Raw genomic sequence first — 19458 nt, forward strand, 5'->3', positions numbered from 1 at the left:
TATAGATCGATACGGTGTGCACTTTTAATTTTGGCATTCAATTCATCAAATGTAGTTGTGAACACGTACAAGCAAGCATGCACACAAGTGTATACCTAAACTACATACATAAATTGAAAGATGATCACGTTTATTATGTTATGTTATGAGTGAATTTATCATTGAAAACAGTTTGATTGAACAAAATGAATGGCATTCCATCGAATTTCGACAAAATAAAAACAGCGGTGATGGTCAAGTGCACGTATTTGCATACACGATAGAAAAAAAATGTGTGCTACAAAATCACATGTATTGCACTTTCAATGGCTTGTCCTCATCAAACGCATACAGTTCATATACGATTTTGTATGCCAAACAGTTCCATCGTTCAAATACACTGTAGCAAATGACAACAACAATACCAACAACAGCACCGTTCGTATTGACATGTATGATTGCACAATTAATTTAAATGAAAGTCTAACGTAGTGAGTTGTACAAACGGCAGCATATTTTCTAGCGGAAATATTTTAGTGAATTGAATATATCACCTTCATTCGATATATAGTGTTGTTTTGTTTCTATTTGAATTTGATAATAATAACCGCAACGTGTGTTTTTACTGTGTGAATGACAAAAAAAATTGCCGTATTTCAGCACGCCTATAGTGCTTTTTGTTCTATTTACCGTTACACGTTTTTTTGTTCTATTATTCTCGCTCAAATTTTTGATGATATATTTTGAATAACGACATTTCTCCATAATCATTGTTTTTTACATATGTTTATTAATGAACAATCAAAATGCCTGTGTCAATAAGCAGTGGTTGGTTAAACAAAAGAATGTCGAGCGAATAAAAAAAGCGCGTTGATTTTGCTTCCAATTCGGATTCATTTGTCAATTTGTTGAAGAGTTGTACAAAACGATAAGTATTTGTTGTGTGTGTGTGTATGTGCTTTTTTCGTTCCTTCTCTCTTTTCGATTCGATATTGTTTAAGGTAGGTTGTTGCTGCCTATGAATATGCTCAATGTGTATATGAGGCAATAATCAGCTGAAAGACATATGAAAAGTGCGCCCACAATCAAATTGTAATCAGTCTGCGACGTACATCAGCTGAGAGGCACACTCCGTCAAAATTCGTAATATCGGACACATCGTCTTTCATTCCACCATCGTTATAGCTACGATATATTCAATTTAATGGATTGGAGACAATAAAGAAAATTCTCATAAAGTGGCATCGATTCTTGTGTTTAGTGTATTTTTCCAGCTAAAGCATTTTTTATTCTGTTCGGTAAGTTTGACGATATATTTGTCATGCCATTGGCAACCTTTTTTTTGATCTTCCGGATAGTGATTTTTTTTATGGTAAAAAATGACGATGCATTTTTTCTTTCAAAATCGATAGACAAATTAAACAGAAACCGAACAAACACAGAAATTGATGTGAAAAAAAATGTGCAGTGTACATGTCGCTTTATTTATTTGTAGTGTGTTCACGTTGAAAAGCGAATAAACATTTTTGACGAGAAATGACGTACAAAATGAGCGAATAAACATTTTGATGTTGTAACATCGATACATTAAAATCAAAGCGCCAATGCGATGAAATACCGAATACAGGAATTAATCTCATTAAATTGTCAATGAATCGTTGCCATATATCGCGAGGTCATACATTTCATTGATAGTCAATACAAGAGTTTGTTCAGTGTTACCGGGATAATAAGAGCACTTCATACGACTATCGTGGAATTCTTTATCTCTGCAAAATTGTGAATGAAATCGCTATCGGGCTTACCGAATGATGTTCCCAATTTTTACGATAGAATCATACTGAAAATAGTAGTAAATACGGGAAATCGTAGTAAAACAATTTTAATTGGCATTTAAATTACCTTTTATGGATGCAATTTGATTAGACACATTTATTACATTTCATGATGATTTCTCATATCTCTATCGCTCGTCGTCAGACAATAATTTCATTTCACATATTTACATACGTTAAAACGATTTAATTGCCGACACAAACAAATAACGTTCGTTCAATGTGGTACAATTTGGTTTGAATTCTGGATTTAATGGGATCGAATTAACGATACTTACGATATTAATTTAGATTTAGAATAGTGGAATTTTCCTTTCAATCAAAACAAAAAAAAGACAAAAGACATTTTGTTTATCAAATTACATGCAATTTGAAGCGAAAATCAATGGTTATATCCCCATATTAGAATTGAATAGAACGTTTGAACAGGCAAAAATAAATGGAAAACAATTTATTGTGATAGATTTTGTTGTCGAATTTATGGCCTGTGAATTTTGTGTCGCACTTGGCGTAAGCATATATTTAAAACGTATGATTAAATAGTTTGCTTGTAAATTATTGTGTTTTATATTTGTTGATTGGCATTTATTTCTCTGTCGTTTGTTTCACGGCAAATGAATGCGTAAATTGGAAATTGTTATCCAATTTCATGATGATACGCCAAAGTCAAATTTCCTATGTACTCATTACTTACACAGTGTATACACACTTTTTTTACTTTTGACAAAATTGTCACCTTTGTTTAGTAAACCACTGAGACAGCAGTTTAATACATGTAGTTTCCATAGAGAGACTTCTACACGTTTCAAAAATATATGCCATTTCTAGCAAACGTTAAAATTACAATTCTAACACAATTCGAAACCAAAAATTATTACTTTGGCGTAAATTTATTTGAACAAGTGTTTTATATGCGCCATTGACATTTCTAATTATTGTTTTTGTGGTTCGAATATTGTTATTTATGACTTAAACACGAGGTGTATCAATGGATCTTTGTATGATTTTGTCTTTTTGTAGAGAACTAATTTTGTGTGTTGGACGTTTTTCAATTACATTGACTAACGATCCAATGATGTTTTTACTTTTTACTGGTCTAAATAAAATAAGAAAGACCACATTTCAAAGATCTGTGTCGATTTTATGATGTTTTGACATTAAAGGAATACTTTTTTTACACCGGCACATTAACATGTGACATTTCCATAAATAGCAAATGCAAATCATAGTCAACTCTGTGAAATATCATATTAGTTTATGGATCTCCACATGGGCTGGATTTTAGCATGCGTACATATCCGCATGATGCGTGATTAAATGATTAAACTTTTCTAATACAGCTTGACGCTCATTAATATGTAAATAGCATATTCGCAAACATATTCATATGTTGCCAAATTTGTTTCCCAACATATTGCGTGTTATTGGCCACAACTATTAAAATAATATATATGAATAAATATGTTGGACATAAATAATTCTCAAGATATGAACCAGAGAGTAGAAAACGTTACCGCTATAATAATATTGTATTAATAGTCTCTATGTGGATTCGAAATATAAAGAGTAGCAAAAATTGTTGTGGTCACACTTGTATTCAAAAATATCGCATGAGAATGTGCAAATTGTTGGCGACGGAGAGTATTCTTTTTAATTTAAAACCGTCAATAAATGGAGAGATGCATGGATAAATGTGTTTATATGCATTATTTTTGTTCATTAAAAAACCTTTTGTTGATGAATTTGATAAGAAACGTTTAAGGAAAGCTGAACAAACAAGAGAACAGAGTTTCAATCGTGCGAAAGAACAAAAGAGAGAGAGGGAGCCAATGTTTTTGTTGAAATTTCGTTATCGAAGAAATTACATTGAATCATGTGTTAAAATCAAGTAAATATAAATCGTCAAAGATTCGTCAATTTCAAATCGTTATTTATCAAATTTTCGTAAGTGGATCGTTATCTGCAAGAATAAACGTCCAACAACCAATTGATAAAATTTCAAAAATCTCCGCAAAAATATTGAAGTTTGTAGCAATTAATTGAAAACATCCTATTTAAGTTGTATTATCAAGTTACTTTGATATGAATAAATAAAAAGTGTATCATGAGTGTCCATACAATACTTGATGATCAATAAGTGAATTAAGTTAAATAAATTAAGATTCAATCGAGAATTTATACCAAATTTATCAAATGAACATTAGAATTCGGACTCATAAATCATATTCTTCGCACATCGATATGAATCAGCGATTTTTTAGTTGCCTATATGCCTTTTAACGTGTTGTCCTTTTGCTGCATACGATTAACATTGAATGCAGTATGGATGATTTCGCACAAGCTATAGAAATGCGCCCTCGGTCAACGATAGATGATAATTGTTGACGTTTAACCTTAAATGAAATTGTGCGTCTTTGATAAGTAGATGATATCATGAATTACGATCGACACAATAGACAAAGGTAGCATTAAATCGATTAACAAATGTTCACCTCATATTTCGACGATTCAAATTCTGAATGACAATATTTTACTAGAATTTCGGGAATTTGAGAGAGTACAACTTTTTCATAAAATATCAAGGTATGAATCGTGAGATCAGGAAATCTGTTAGAGTAAAAGAGCAACATGTTCATATAAAGAATGTACAGAACCGTTTCAGTTTTATTCTGACAAATTTCTTGAAGTCACGAATATTCTAGCCGGTTTATATATATTTCTATCGAAACGGTAATTGCCTTGATTTATCGAAAATGGCTCGGCACGGATTATCACCAAAAACCAGATTATTACCAAAAAAAAATTGACATTCTCATCTGGAAGTTATTATTATTAGTTGAAAAAAGAAAGCATAAAGTTTGAAGTTCTCAAACAAAAAAAGCAATTCATAAAAAGGTTAAGTGTTCTGTTGAATTCAGCGAATCAATTAACAAACTGTTTAAAATGAAATCTACAATTTGTGAAAATGTGCGTATTTCAACATGCAACCAAACAATCTCATTACTCGACTCGGTCAAATGCAACGTTAGCAACAAGTTAATAATGGAGGCATTTTTTACGTACACACAAACACATCAATCGAATTTTGATTTAGTGCCAACATTACCCATGTTACCTTTAACATCGGTCATTGACATTTGTAAATTTTGCGTTTGTGTATATTTGAAAAAAAAAAACTGTGTATATTCACACAGAAATTGTAGGCCTAAAATAAAACTAACAACTCATTTGAATGAAAATTTAGCAAAATTTCCGATGGTTTCGAGCTCAAGCTAATAAAAGATGATTTTATGTTGTTTTTTTTTTTACATCGTTCAGCTTAGCACGTGACAAAAATAAACTTGACATTGTGTACGTGTGAGGAACAGCAAATTTGTGTGTAATCGAACGAAAAAATAAACGACATACAATGCGTGTAAAAAAAATTAAATTGAAATTTAAAATCACGTCTCACAATTGGTGAAAGATACAACATATTTCATCGTTTGACAAATTTTTTTCTGTATGCATTTAATTGCCAGTTCTTTGCGTCTGTTCAAAGTCCTAATTCCCTTTTGTTGTATCGCGTGCATAAATTCATTAAGTGAAGACTTCCCAAAATTGCTTATCAATCTACAGACATACGAAGGGCACGAATGTAAAAAAAGTTTGTAAAATACGTTCATTCGCATGATAAGAATTTAATCGATTGCTTCGTTTCTCACCCATCGTCAGTCAAAATATTTTTCACACATTCAACAAGTGAATACGATACAAATACATCAAAAACCACTCATAAAAATACAAAAACTAATAAAAAGCATTCGATCTTGATGTAAAACATGTTCACATATTTAAAAATTTGCTAGACGCATAAAAACTTCAAACATTCTCTTGTCTGAATTTTTCTCTTTTTCAAACTAAAACACATTCATTAAGAGTGCCCACTGATGAAAAGAAAAGGATGCTTCTTTTTTTACATACAATTTCCGACTAGACTGGCTCCGGTCGGTTATTTTTTTTTTACAAGCATACGAATGCAAGCGTAGTCGGATTATTATTCGTCAGTCTATCAGTCGAACGCATTAGTGTGGTAAAAGATATATACTTGGGTTGTGTTGAGAGCTACAGCCCGACATTAGTCGACAGACATGTGCGCTGAACACATGCACATGAAAACAGTTCAATGTGATAACGACAATTTGCAACGATATTCTCAATCAATTTACTGTTGTGTGTTTGGTTTATTTTTTTTTTGTTTGAATTGAATTTAAATTGAAACGTTGAATAACTTGTAATATATATATTTTTTTTATTGTTGAATTTTTTTTGTGTGTTTTGGCAGTGAACTTGATTTATTATATATAAACAAAAATGATCCGAATTAAATCATATTATCGGATTTGCATTGCCCTAGTAATTGGTCTGTTAGTGGATATCGCACGAACAATACCCCTACAAAATGGATCAAATAAAAATTCAGCATTAGACTTGATCATTTTACATAATAATGATATGCATGCACGCTTCGAACAGACTGATAAATTTTCGTCAACATGTCATCCCGACGAAATTGTTGAAAATAGATGCTATGGTGGCATGGCACGTGTTTCATACGTAATAAAAGAGTATCGAAAAAAGGCGGAAAAAGGTGGACCAGCCGTTTTATATTTGAATGGTAAATATCATTAAAATATATTATCGGCTGGAAAATTGTGGATGATTTCTTTTTATTTAGCTGGCGACACTTACACTGGAACACCGTGGTTCACAATTTTCAAGGACAAAATTGTTTCAGAATTCATGAATATTCTCAAACCTGATGCCATTGTAAGTATATAGACTTTTTTATACATTGATACATTTATATGCGAACTTACACGCTTAACAATGAAAAAAAGTCTCGTATTCAAGTTGAAATGCTTGAAAATTCTTTATTAAGTTGATGTCGATTTTCTATGAAATATTTTAAACCAAATCTGACGTATTTCAATCGAAATATTGTTTTCATCAGCTCATCAGATAAAAGGTTCCTATTATTCAATTTTGCTGAGTTTATTGATAAGAGATAAACAATAATAAAAAATAAGTGTCCTTGGTAAAATAGTATTACGTTTTTCAACAATCATGATAGTTTTATTGACAACGTTTATCACTTTTATTCAAACATTTATCGCGTCACGCGATTCGCGTGGCCGTTAAATTTTGGGCAACAAAAAAATCTTAATTTAAAAAGACTGATTGAAGACTGATCAGTGCCATAATTCGTAAGTTTAAAAAATCGATGGCCGCATAAAATGTAAAAACCGACTAATCTCTTTTTCACCTTTGAGTCTCTTATATTCCATCATTTTTTTAAAAATAAGACAATTTTTGGTTTTCTAAAAAAAATAATCACATTTTATGTTTTTTTATAGTCATTAGGAAATCATGAATTAGATTTGGGCATAGATGGGTTGGTGCCGTTCTTGAATGATGTCACATTTCCAGTGTTAGTGTCCAATATAAACAATTCAGCTGATCATATTTTATGGCAAACGGCCGCACTGAAAAAGTCCGTGGTGTTTGACATTAAAGGATTCAAAGTTGGTGTTATCGGTTATCTTACACCAGAAACAAAACTGGTTGCAACTCCAAACGATTTGGAATTCATTCCAGAAGTATTGGCAATCAAGTGAGTAGATCAATAAACTCATTTATCATGCCTGCCACCAATTGACTAACGATTATGTTTTTATTTCTCTTTTAATTTCACCAAATGACAATTGATTGACATTCATTTATTAACAAATCGCCAGTGATGAATCGGAAGCATTAAAAAATAAAGGTGTTAACATAATTATTGCGCTGGGTCATTCTGGTTATGATGTTGATAAGGATATTGCAAAGAAATGTCCACTTGTCGATGTTGTAATCGGTGGCCATTCGAATACATTTTTGTATTCGGGTCAACAGCCGGACATTGAAAAAATCAATGGTCCATATCCAACGGTAATTAAACAAACCAGTGGCAAAGAAGTGCCCGTTGTTCAAGCCTATGCATATACGAAATACCTTGGTGAGTTGGAATTGAGTGTAAGTTTCAAATGCAGACGTATTTAAATGCAATCATTTTTTGTATCGGTGCTCAAATCAATTGAATGTACATTTTTATTTAAAATTTATTATTTAGTTTGATGCGAATGGAAATTTGATTCATTGGGGTGGTGCACCAATTCTGTTGAACGGATCTATAGAACGTGATCCAGAAACTTTGGATTTATTGGAAAAATATCGTCCATCCGTAATCGAATTAACGACAACCGAGATCGGCTACACAAAGGTGCACTTAGATGGTGACTCATGTCGCAAAACTGAATGTAATCTCGGCAATATGATTTCGGATGCGCTTGTTTATACAAGAGTTAATCAGCACCAGGGTGAATATTGGACAGATGCAGCTGTTTGTTTTGTACAAGGCGGTGGCATACGTGCATCGATGCCATTTGGAAAAATTACAAAGTTTGATTTGAAAACAATATTACCGTTTAACAATTCAATGCTGATAATGAACATTACCGGCGCCGGAATTCTACAAGCTCTTGAACATTCGGTTAAACAATACACCGGCGATCGAGGTGAGTTCTTACAAATGTCTGGACTTCGGGTTGTGTATGATATGGAGAAAGTGTCCGGTCATCGAGTTAAGTCGGTAGAGATTTTGTGTGCCGATTGTGAACTTCCACAGTATTCAAAACTCGAATCGAAAAAAATGTACGGCATCATTATATCGCAATTCTTATTCGAAGGTGGCGACGGATTTTCAATGTTCAAAGTAAATATTTATTAAATTCTCCATTTTTTTATTTGATCAAATGCATTTTACATTTCATCTTTTTTGTTCACTATTTCTTTGAAGGAATATAATGTACAAAGCATGGATATCTCGGAATTTGAAGCTGTACAACGGTATATTCATGACTATGGAACAGTTTATCCAGTGGTCGAAGGTCGCATCACAATGCTCAAATTATCTACATTTGGCATCAATCCCCCTGCCAAAACCGGAAGTGGTGCGCCACGATGCACTGTTTCGTTGTCTATCATCTTACTGACGGCCGTGTCGTTGTTTAATTACTTTCAATAGACAATAGAATAGTGTTTCATTTTTTTTTCTTTGTTCATGTATCAATTATTTCACGACACATTATTAAGCATTATTTTAAATCATAAGCAATCAAAAAAAATAAAAAAATAATGGTAGATAATTTGTACAATTATGTAATTTGTAGTAAGATTTTTGTGTAATCTTTTTTAAAAAAGACAATTTCAATAGCAATAGCTGTTACATTGTAAAAATTAGCTTTGTCACTTGAGTTCTCTTGCAAATAAATTCACGAACGCCAATTTATTCATTTGAAAAATGAAATCACATGAATTATGGTGGAAAAAGTTTAAATAGATAAAAATCTTAAATTAATCACTTAATTTTTTTTAAAGCGCTCTTTTTTCAAAAAGATTTATTTCAGGGAAGAAATGCGCAGATCAAGAAATAAAAAAATAGCCGAAATTATTTTATCCATCCACATCAATGGTGTGATCGATAATGTTTTAATAAAAAAGAATCACTTTGAAAAAATGATTGTATGATTTCGTATAACGCCCATGGGATCACCACTTTCTTGGCTTTAATTTTCTGCATCAAGCATTTATCCATTTCTCATTGGGTATATTTTAGATAGCAGTCTCAATGATAAGATAAAAAGAAATAAAATGTTTAAAACACTTTTGGTATTTAATGGAAAAAGTGTTAAAATTTCCGAAAAATAATGTTACTTGCTTTGCAACTACGTTCGTAGATTTTTTTTACCACAATTTATATTTATATTGGAAAGCACACGCTTTGGTTTTGTTTCAATCACTTTAGTATCACTAGTCATTATCATTTATTTATACCTATTTTTCAAAAATGTCTGTATAAACATCCAAATCACAGGAGGATCACATTCATTGCGACAGTGTTATCATGTGAAACATATTTTTTTATTTTTCAAATGTATTCTCATGGTACTATTTCAATCTTTGAAGATATCAGCCTACATTATTGTTTAATGAGAACCATAAAAAATAATATATCTATAGTGAATATGATACATTTTAAACGTAGCTTTTCAATTCATTTTGAGACATTCAACGTAAACGACTGTATTTTATCAACTGTGCATATTTTGAAATTGAAATTTGTGTGCGAATAATGTCGAAATTAATCAAATTTAGTATTGTGTTGTTGTTAGTAGCTTCGGTAGCGAGTGCCGTTCCAATTGAAAATAAAGAGTCCGCATTGGATTTCGTCCTGTTGCACAATAATGATTTGCACGCACACTTCGAAGAAATGTCAGATTCCGGCAGTGAATGTACACCTGAAGAGGCTCTAGAACACAAATGCTACGGTGGATTTGCGCGAGCTGCAACTCTCATCAAACGATATCGAGCCGATCATCAGAAAAGGAATGGGTTGCCGGTTCTCTTTCTAAATGGAGGCGATACATACACGGGAACACCTTATTTTCAAATGTTCAAAGACAAAATTGCATCGGAATTCATGAACATATTGAAACCGGATGTTGCCGTACGTTACTTAGTTTACTCGAACATGCAATGGATACAAAACAGATATTAATCGAAACAATTATTAGCATTAGACAGATTACATAAGCATTTTTACGAAAATTGGATTTTGAAAAGTTCTCTTAAAAAAGATACCAATGGAAAATCTTATGAAGTCAAATTTTTGTAGAAATTCTTTTGTCATTTATCAGTTTTATTTATGATGTTAAGGTATTCAAACAATGACTTTTGCGAAATTTTTGCCATAGTTAGGTAAACAAAATAAAACTATAAAAAGTAATAACGATTTTTGGATAAAAGAAAGAATCGGAATTATTTGCCAGAATACCAACACTGGTGACGTGTGCGAATTGTGGTTGAAAACAAGCGATATAAAAATTTAGTTAAGCCACCATCCAACAATTCCGTCTTTGTAATTACATACATTAATAACCACGTCAACAAATAGCGCATTATTGTGCGATATACGGGGACTCAAGGTGGTTGTCAAAAGCAACGGTTATCAAAAAATATACCATATTTTTAATTGGCAAAATGAAGAAATCATGTAGAAATGAAAATTCTATTAAAAATTTTTCACATATACTAATATGGTTACATTCAATTTAATGAGAGCTTAAAATTTGGTCGAGATATATTTTTTTTGATAATGATGTCGGTTTTCCGGAAAGATCCATAGTACGATGCTCTGCTGTCCGCCTCAGTTGGTGCATACACAATTTCCTTTTGAATTACAATATCCGCTTTTGTACCCATTTAAAATGCAGTATGGACGACACGCTGCGGGTCCACCTTGCGATGCGCATGTCACAGCTGTGTTCGAAATCACAAAGAATTTGCTCAATGAGAGGATGTGAAGACTTCAAGTCTCTTTGAGCCAACGGTGGCGCCCTGAATTTCAAATGTAATTTGAAAATGCAATGTAATTTAACAACTCAAATTGAAACTAAACAGCGCGCCAATTTTAAAATTTGCTGTCATTTCCTCCCATTGAATTTACTTGAAGAAAGAAGACCGTGGCGAAAAAGAAGAATAATTTGAAATTCATTTTGGCTTTTTGGCTTTAAAGTGTTTGTAATTCACAGTTTAAATGACCGAACACTTTGAATTGATTTCGTTTCGTTTGCGGTCAAATCTTATATACCCATATGAATAATCTTACATCGAAGATAAGCTGAATCAATCAATGATATTTTAAAAATTCCCCGGCCGAAAATAAATGGGCGATAAGCGAAAAAACCCCTTTTTCTATTACGATTTATCGTTGCATCATTTGAATGGGTCAAAATAAAAATCCAACTTGTACGCAGAGTCTATAAAAGTGGAACATGGAGTTTTTTTACATTAGTTTATTTGTTGTAATACAACAACAATTCTATGTTAAAAAAAACGCTGTGTTCCACTCTTATAGACTCTGCGTACAAGTCGGATTTTTATTCTGACCCATTCATTTGTGTGAATGATTCACTCTATTAGCTAAACAAAAATTCTTGAATTATTTCAATTTGCATTGTATTTAATTATCTGTTTCTGTATAGACATTAGGAAATCATGGTTTTGATCTGGGAATAAATGGACTTTTGCCGTTTTTGAGAAACGTCAGTTTCCCGATAGCTGTGGCCAATTTGGATATTCCGGACGATCATCCGCTGATGCAAACTCATTCGGTGCGGCCATCAGTTGTGTTTGATGTGAATGACACAAAGGTTGGAGTCATTGGATACATAGCACCGGAGACAAAGAATATATCAAAAAGCGAAGATGTTATTTTTTCAAACGAAATCGCCGCGATCAAGTACGTATACCAACGTAGTTTTCTTTAAGTTCGTAACTAAAGTTTGATGAACACCAAATATACATGTTTTAATAATTCAGTAAGGAAGCAGAGACATTGACGAGTCAAGGCGTTAAGATAATCATTGCATTGGGTCATTCGGGTTATGACGTGGATCAGGAAATAGCGAGAGAATGTCCGATGATCGATTTAGTTGTGGGTGCACATTCGCATACCTTTTTATACACCGGAACACCGCCCGATCTAAATGACAAACCACTCGGCCCATATCCAACCATAATCGAACAGCCAAACGGGAAAAAAGTTCCTGTTGTCCAAGCGTCTTGTTATGCGAAATACTTGGGCAAGCTAGAATTGAGTGTATGTGGAACTGAGTGTTTTGCTCTTAATCGCTGCATTTTTTTATTCAAATTGTGTCTCTTCATTTCAGTTCGATGAGGACGGAAACTTGATTCGTTGGAGTGGTAACCCCATACTATTAGATTATCAAATACCACAAGATGCAGAAGTAATTGAATTATTGGCCAAATATCGTCCAAGTGTTGAAGCTCTAACCAAAAATACTATTACCTATTCAAAAGTTGAATTGAAAAATGACTGTCGTGATTTCGATTGTAATATTGGAAATTTGATAACTGATGCATTTGTCTATAACCGAGTACAACAATACACAGATTCCGGAACAGATTCCGGATGGACAGATGCTTCAGTCGCTATTATGAATAATGGTGGAATTCGTAGTGGTGCTACAATTGGAAATCTTACCAAATACAAATTGCAAACAATATTACCATTTCAAGATAAATTATTTATTACATATATTCCGGGAGGCGTATTGATTGAAGTTTTGGAATTTTCTGTGAAATATCGAGGATCTTTTTCGCAGATGTCCGGTATGCGTGTTGTTTATAATTTGCAAAAAGGAGAAGGCCCACGTGTTCATTCTGTTGAAGTGTTGTGTGCTACCTGTAGTGTACCTGTATACGAACCACTTGATGAACAGAAAACCTATGGAGTTATTCTTACCAAATTCTCATACGAAGGGGGTGATGGTTTTTCTATGTTCAAAGTAAGTGTTGATCCTCGAAAATATTTTTCGTTTTTCCCTTTTTAAATCTCTTAATTATATTAAATCGAATCTTCAGCAAAAAAATCCTATCGTTTCGATTTAATTAAATGTATTTATTTTTTAGCCATACGAATACATTGACATGAAACTGGAGGCAGCTGATGCAGTGATTAATTACATACATCGCTTTGAATCGATCTATCCAGCAATCGAAGGACGAATTAGATTCATTGGAGTGAACGGTGTAATTGATAACGTATCTAAATCAACATCGAGTGTAGTGAAACCATTTTCAGTTGTTGTTCTGATTGTAGCAACCCTATTACTTAGTCAATTCTTATCAAACAAATGTTTCACGTGGTAAATGTAATTTTTTCATGTCCATTTTTTAAATGAAAAGATATACGAATTGAAATTATTTCTGAACTTATTTAATAAATAAAATGGTATCTTTGCCGAAATCGCCTCGTTGCTACTTTTTCTGGACGAATTTTTTACTCCTGAAACTATGTTGATTTTTTCAACAAGTAAGTGAGTAAAGTTATTAAATATTTTTTTCGGCTTAAATTTAATTACGGTTGTAATATTTTTTTTCTTATTCATTCATTTTTACTTTACTTTAATAATTTTTTATAATAATCTTTTCTGGTCTCTGCCAATGGCCATCGATTACCATGTAAGATAAGAATGACTGTATAGTTTGGTGTGTAAGGAGACTCCTAATTCAAGTTAATACATTCGCTAAACTCAGAAATTCACCCATTCACCTGATCTCTGGTTTACATGCTTACAGCCAATCGAAAGAAATTTTCTCTCAGGAAAACTGGATTTTTCATTTTTTTGGAGGTCACTTTTTGACGAAAATCCCTAGCAAATCGTATGGGGGTTAGCTCGGACGATTTAAGAGGGGGCTATCCGAGCTTACACCCGCCGTTCCCAAGTATTTTTAGTATTTTTACATGTTTTTTCAAGACCGGCGCGCTTTCGGTTGCGTTACCATAGTCGAAACATTTGCCCAATTTTAAAGTCTTTTTAAAGTCGTATCATTTTTAGAAATTTCCACAACATAGAAGGACATGAACTTAATGACCTGACGAAATCAACAAAACTTTCTTAATCTGAAATGTGTTATCTTCTTTCTATGGAAGATATGAGTGGATGCTATTACAAAAAAAAACACAGTAAATTCCAATTAAAATCATAAAATAAGAATATTGTGTCATTTCTATTATCAATTGATTTTTTTGCGATTCACTTTATTTTTCCGTCTGTTTAAAGCACGTCTGACAAATCAGCACAGTTGAGGTTCAACCAAGAGCGATTCAAGCTATCTCTTTTAAATCCTCAAAATTTTAATTTAACTGTGCAATATTTTTGTTTGCAGAAGAAGTGTGTTATTTTAAAGTTTTAAATCGAAATATTACGTTTGTCCAAAAAAAAATAAGTTCATTTTTAAGGAAAATTCGTGGTATGTCTTCTTTGTATTGATTACTTACTGAAAGGATTTTAGAATATAAATAAAAGTAGTGAATCGATTGTGGCTACAGCTAAAGCAGTGCTATATTCGCAGCTTCTATTCATATTCAGCGATTTTATGATACAATTCCGAACTGTATAAGAAATTCGTATCTCTCGAGATATCTGTGATAGTTTTTTTAACAAATAACTGCAATCAAATAAATGGCATTTTACAGCATAGTAAATCTGATTATTTTTAACAAAAAATATCTCTACATATTATATATTATATTGACAATGGACTGTACAATGGTGTTTTGAGTGTTTGCGGCCCGTGCATTGCTATCTAAATGATCTACATAATCTTAATGTAGTGTGATTCATGTGATGATTACAATGTACGTGTAGAGTTCATCTAGAACAAAAATGTTATCAGCGTGCGCGTGTTCATACGTAAGATGACCATTATCAAGACATGTTTCAAATCAAATTACTTACGAGTTCGACAAAATTTGCAAAAAAAAGGAATACATAAAATGATTTCATTAAAATTGCATACAACTTGTGCAAAATTACGAATTCAAACGAATGTGCCATGTTCAAATTGAATCAATCCAAAAAGTTAAAGTTTAAAAAGTGTATGTTCCTTTTCTCATTTCAGTTCATATTTATTTGTAGCTTGCATTGAGTGCAATAAATCGAACAACGTTTTACCTTAAGCGATGAAGCTATTAACTGTGCTCTTTCTATATTCTGCTGTCATTCTGACCAATATTACTGGTCAAGGATATATTGTAGGTAAATATTCAACAAGAAAGTAACAGTTCCACACAAAAGCGCTCATTATTTGTAAAAAGTTCGTGCTTTTTTGAGGAGACTAAACTAAAATTCAAAAATTTCGATTTCAAAATTTACTTGAGGTAAAATGTGCAGTATGTGACGAATAAACATAAAAGCTGGCACTACGCCTATCTATTTATTATGGCAAACTATGAGTTTTTCTGATGAAATTGAATAGATGTCTTTTTTTCATTCAGATCAATCTAATGCAGTTATTTTGGCATATGGCGGCAGCTATAGTCCAATTTATTTGGCTTCTTACTATGGTAACCAAACACCAAACATTTAGATATGTTCAATGTTTTTTTTTGCTTGCAGTATGGGTGGATAAAGCCCATTTCCAATTAAAATATTTGTAAGAATATGATTTTTTAATGAAATTTAGGTCAAATTGATGTGATTGAAAGGTTGATTAGAAATAGTGCAGATGTAAACATCAGAGAAAATGGCGGATTTACACCGATTCATGTAGCCGCGCAGCAAGGTGATTTAAAAATGAATCAATTTTTAAGGGAAACCAGAGCATGAAATTGTCATGTGCGATGTCATGCTCTGCGGGAAAGTAAAATTCAAAAATATGCATGATATTTGTATCGAAATCGTTTACGTAGGTCACGAAAGAGTTGTTGACCTGCTACTTAAAAATGGAGCGAACATTAATCTTCAGACCAATTATGGGCAAACACCTTTACACTGCGCTACATGGAATGGTAGAGTTCCATCTTTTATTCCTTCTTCAGTTATAGACTATATTTTTACATCAACATTTTAAATCATCATGGATTTTTTTGTTTTTGAAAATTTCAAATTCAGGCCATGAAAAAGTCGTTGCAGTGTTAGTCCAGAATGGCGCTAATGTCAACATTCAATCAAACGATCGGTTGACACCACTAAACCTGGCCACAATAAAAGGTATCAAGATTAATAGTAAAATTATTTTTTAATTGCCTTCAAGGTTTTGAGAAGATTTTGGATATTTTAATGATAAACATTTTTTCGAAGCTTAATCAAAGTCAAACTTACTTTTTTATCCAGGAAATGCAAGAATCGTTGAAATTTTGAAAAAAGGTCAAACAATGCGAAAATCAGACAAAGGTAATATTTTAATAATTCTTTCTTCTGGACATTTTCGGTGTTTCCAACAATTTTCTATATTTATTTATTTATTTTTCTTCCTCTCTGAATCAGCCTGTCAACTCATCAGCCATCAAAAGTCCGCGACATCTAAAATCTTGGGTGGCAACAATGCTCCACCCAACACATATATATGGATGGTATTTTTATTTCAAACAAATTATTGCTTTCACTAATATTCCACATGTTTTAAGGCTGCTCTGGGACAAGTTTATTACAATCAATATAACAATCAGCAAGTGTTCTTTTTTTGTGGTGGCACAATTATATCAAATAAGTTCATATTAACAGCAGCGCATTGTTTGATGAAATTCGATGTAAATCTTATTCGATTAGGAACAGTAAGAAAAGAACCCCTTTAATCATAAAATATTTAATCATTTTGATTCAATGTGAATTTTAAAACTCAACAGAATAAGCTGATTGATAGTTACCACCCTTCATATGACGACTATCAAGTAAAGGTGAGAATTCTGGTTGTTCATAAGCAGAAAACTGATTTGTAATTGTTGGATTTATTGGTCAAATCAGAAAATATATTTTTTCTGAATTTAGTCACCGGTTCAATCACTCAAAATGGTATTTGTAATTTAGCTAAAACTCTTGATTTTTATGACTTTTGCAACAGAGTAAATTTGTACATGGGAGCTATTCAAATGAAACCCTGAAGAATGACATCGCATTGATTGAGGTGACGAATAATATTCAATTTTCGAATAAAATTGGACCGGCCTGTTTGGAAACAGATGTAGGAGATCTACCATCACATGTAAATCTTATCGTGACAGGTTGGGGTAACACTAAGGAAGGTAGATCGATAGTAGGCTAATATTTTGATTCATATTAAAGAATGAGAATGAATTAACATCTTAACATTTAAGGGTCTTTTGGAGGATCTTCGCCTTCAAATGACTTGAAAATGGCACAACTGACCACGGTACCACTTTCTCAGTGCAATGCAGCGATTTTGGAACATAATAAGTATGCAAGTAATGCAATGACTCAAAACGGTCTCAGTTATGGCCAATATTGTGCACAGGATCGACTAGAAAGAAGTGACGCTTGTGGAGGAGATAGCGGGGGGCCAATTCAATATTTCAAAGACTCAAGTCCGGTTGCAAGGGTTGTAGGTATCGTGTCATTTGGGGTTGGCTGTTTTAGCAAAGAACTACCAGGCGTTTATACAAGAGTTGCTTCTTATTTGGACTGGATTGAAATGATCGTATGGCCAAATCAATTTTAATATCAGAAGTGGCAGGTGTGTCAAAGTAGAAAAAACTTGATTAAATATGTTCAAATAGTAAAAATATGATTGAATAGCAGAGAAATTTTGTAAAAAAACACTTTCAAATTATTATTTTTTTAAACCTGGTCAACTTTTGATATTTGTTACATAGCAACGCATATTTTTGTATATAAAATGAATAGCAATCAATAATTTAGCCGTTATCCATGTATTTGAAACAATAAAAATAACTAATATCACTCAATAAAAAGTTTTTTTTAAAAATAGAAATTACGGTCGTTTAATTAAAAGAATTTTACTATCGAAAGAGTGTTATACGTAATTATTATTGAAAAATATTTATTTTACTAAATTTAGCGCTTAGTAAGTTCATGTTTTGTAAATCAAGATTTAGAAATCATTTCGGTCTCATTTCGATATACTAAATAACTTCAAGATAAGATTTAAAAAAATATGTGTATATGTACTAAATGCGATATGAATGCTTACTAAAATATTCAAACGATTTATTATATTGTGTAAAAAAATTCATTCATTCATTTAACTTCTTTCAAAAGGCTCAACTTTACGTTTTAGCAGCAGTTCCGTATAATTGCTGATTACATTTAGATAACAAAAATACCAAATTCAAGAAGTTTCGCCAAAAAAACTCGCACATAAATGAGCGATATATGACTGTAAATAATTTGTGTTCATTTATCGCAATCGCATTAAAATGATTTACAAAGTCATTGGTTTCTGTATTCTAAATAAGGTTACAGAAGACGAGCACAATGCATGTTTTTATATACTAATTAATTTTATAAGAACATAAGTATGTGTACCAATAAACTGATATTTGTGCTTTTTTGCATTGTCTACAGCTTATATTTTCGTTTAGTACAATTACACTTCGCATCCATAAAGCTCTAGTTTATTGCTTAATTAGCACAATATACTGTCTGTAGTACAGACTCTGTACTGACAATACCTGTGAAAAAAATGAATGACACAGCATCTGATGGATATCTGCTATATATGAAACCTTTTGAGCGTTGTTGATCAATTCGTTTTGAGACACTCAACGTGAACGATTTTATTTTATCAGCTGTGTATAACACATATTTTTTTATTTTTACGTTGAATCGATGTGCGAATAATGTCGAAATTAATCAAATTTAGTATTGTTTTGTTGTTAGTGGCTTCGGTAGCGAGTGCCGTTCCAATTGAAAATAAAGAGTCTGCATTGGATTTCATCCTGTTGCACAATAATGATTTGCACGCACACTTCGAAGAAATGTCAGATTCCGGCAGTGAATGTTCACCGGAAAGGGCTCTAGAACACAAATGCTACGGCGGCTTTGGGCGAGCTGCAACTCTCATCAAACGATATCGAGCCGATCATCAGACAAGGAATGGGTTGCCGGTTCTGTTTCTAAATGGAGGTGATACATACACGGGAACACCTTATTTTCAAATGTTCAAAGACAAAATTGCATCGGAATTCATGAACATATTGAAACCGGATGTTGCCGTA

The 19458-nt window shown here is 32.5% G+C and overlaps 4 protein-coding genes across 6 annotated transcripts in view; all 4 read left to right on the forward strand.

Annotated features, from left to right (window-relative positions):
• Positions 1-696: 696 nt before the first annotated feature.
• Positions 697-9411, forward strand: LOC116347090 (protein 5NUC-like). 2 transcript variants are annotated; one of them, XM_031777523.1, is made up of 7 exons: positions 697-1277; positions 6139-6471; positions 6532-6623; positions 7211-7467; positions 7592-7868; positions 7966-8607; positions 8692-9411. In XM_031777523.1, the coding sequence occupies exons 2-7, from the start codon at positions 6168-6170 to the stop codon at positions 8917-8919; spliced, it is 1800 nt and encodes a 599-aa protein (XP_031633383.1). In that variant the 5' UTR covers positions 697-1277; positions 6139-6167; the 3' UTR covers positions 8920-9411. The 2 variants fall into 2 exon arrangements, with proteins under 2 accessions (XP_031633383.1, XP_031633390.1); XM_031777530.1 differs by lacking the exon at positions 697-1277 and adding an exon at positions 5966-6026.
• A 555-nt stretch (positions 9412-9966) lies between these two features.
• On the forward strand, positions 9967-13662 carry LOC116346205 (protein 5NUC-like). The gene is made up of 5 exons (XM_031776149.1): positions 9967-10401; positions 11939-12195; positions 12276-12555; positions 12626-13264; positions 13389-13662. Exons 1-5 carry the CDS (start codon positions 10027-10029, stop codon positions 13626-13628), a joined length of 1791 nt encoding a protein of 596 aa, XP_031632009.1. The 5' UTR covers positions 9967-10026; the 3' UTR covers positions 13629-13662.
• Positions 13663-14576: 914 nt separating this feature from the next.
• Positions 14577-18158, forward strand: LOC116346218 (serine protease Hayan-like). Of its 2 annotated transcripts, none has more exons than XM_031776153.1 (12): positions 14577-14732; positions 15384-15520; positions 15760-15828; positions 15948-16046; positions 16174-16272; positions 16376-16474; positions 16598-16657; positions 16751-16836; positions 16891-17037; positions 17110-17160; positions 17325-17505; positions 17578-18158. In XM_031776153.1, exons 2-12 carry the CDS (start codon positions 15445-15447, stop codon positions 17937-17939), a joined length of 1329 nt encoding a protein of 442 aa, XP_031632013.1. In that variant the 5' UTR covers positions 14577-14732; positions 15384-15444; the 3' UTR covers positions 17940-18158. The 2 variants fall into 2 exon arrangements, with proteins under 2 accessions (XP_031632013.1, XP_031632021.1); XM_031776161.1 differs by having other exon boundaries at positions 15401-15520.
• Positions 18159-19002: 844 nt separating this feature from the next.
• Positions 19003-19458, forward strand: part of LOC116348733 (protein 5NUC-like) — a 1780-nt gene continuing 1324 nt past the window's right edge. Inside the window, exon 1 of the mRNA XM_031779819.1 lies at positions 19003-19455. Coding sequence (XP_031635679.1) covers positions 19081-19455 — 375 coding nt within the window. The 5' untranslated portion in view covers positions 19003-19080. The remainder of the gene's footprint in view (positions 19456-19458) is intronic.

Source organism: Contarinia nasturtii, unplaced genomic scaffold, assembly GCF_009176525.2.
Source record: "Contarinia nasturtii isolate CC-2019 unplaced genomic scaffold, AAFC_CNas_1.1 Cnas_scaffold_129, whole genome shotgun sequence".
NCBI classification, from domain to species: domain Eukaryota; kingdom Metazoa; phylum Arthropoda; class Insecta; order Diptera; family Cecidomyiidae; genus Contarinia; species Contarinia nasturtii.

What these genes read in the sequence shown, in the direction of transcription:
- LOC116346205 (XM_031776149.1), top strand. Translation starts at nt 10,027, where the DNA reads ATGTCGAAATTAATCAAATTTAGTATTGTGTTGTTGTTAGTAGCTTCG. An exon ending in TATTGAAACCGGATGTTGCC is followed by an intron (nt 10,402 to 11,938) that starts GTACGTTACTTA and finishes GTTTCTGTATAG; the next exon opens with ACATTAGGAAATCATGGTTT. An exon ending in AACGAAATCGCCGCGATCAA is followed by an intron (nt 12,196 to 12,275) that starts GTACGTATACCA and finishes TTAATAATTCAG; the next exon opens with TAAGGAAGCAGAGACATTGA.
- LOC116347090 (XM_031777523.1), top strand. Translation starts at nt 6,168, where the DNA reads ATGATCCGAATTAAATCATATTATCGGATTTGCATTGCCCTAGTAATT. An exon ending in CCAGAAGTATTGGCAATCAA is followed by an intron (nt 7,468 to 7,591) that starts GTGAGTAGATCA and finishes ACAAATCGCCAG; the next exon opens with TGATGAATCGGAAGCATTAA. An exon ending in TTGGTGAGTTGGAATTGAGT is followed by an intron (nt 7,869 to 7,965) that starts GTAAGTTTCAAA and finishes TTTATTATTTAG; the next exon opens with TTTGATGCGAATGGAAATTT.
- LOC116346218 (XM_031776153.1), top strand. Translation starts at nt 15,445, where the DNA reads ATGAAGCTATTAACTGTGCTCTTTCTATATTCTGCTGTCATTCTGACC. An exon ending in ACACTGCGCTACATGGAATG is followed by an intron (nt 16,273 to 16,375) that starts GTAGAGTTCCAT and finishes TTTCAAATTCAG; the next exon opens with GCCATGAAAAAGTCGTTGCA. An exon ending in AATGCGAAAATCAGACAAAG is followed by an intron (nt 16,658 to 16,750) that starts GTAATATTTTAA and finishes TCTCTGAATCAG; the next exon opens with CCTGTCAACTCATCAGCCAT.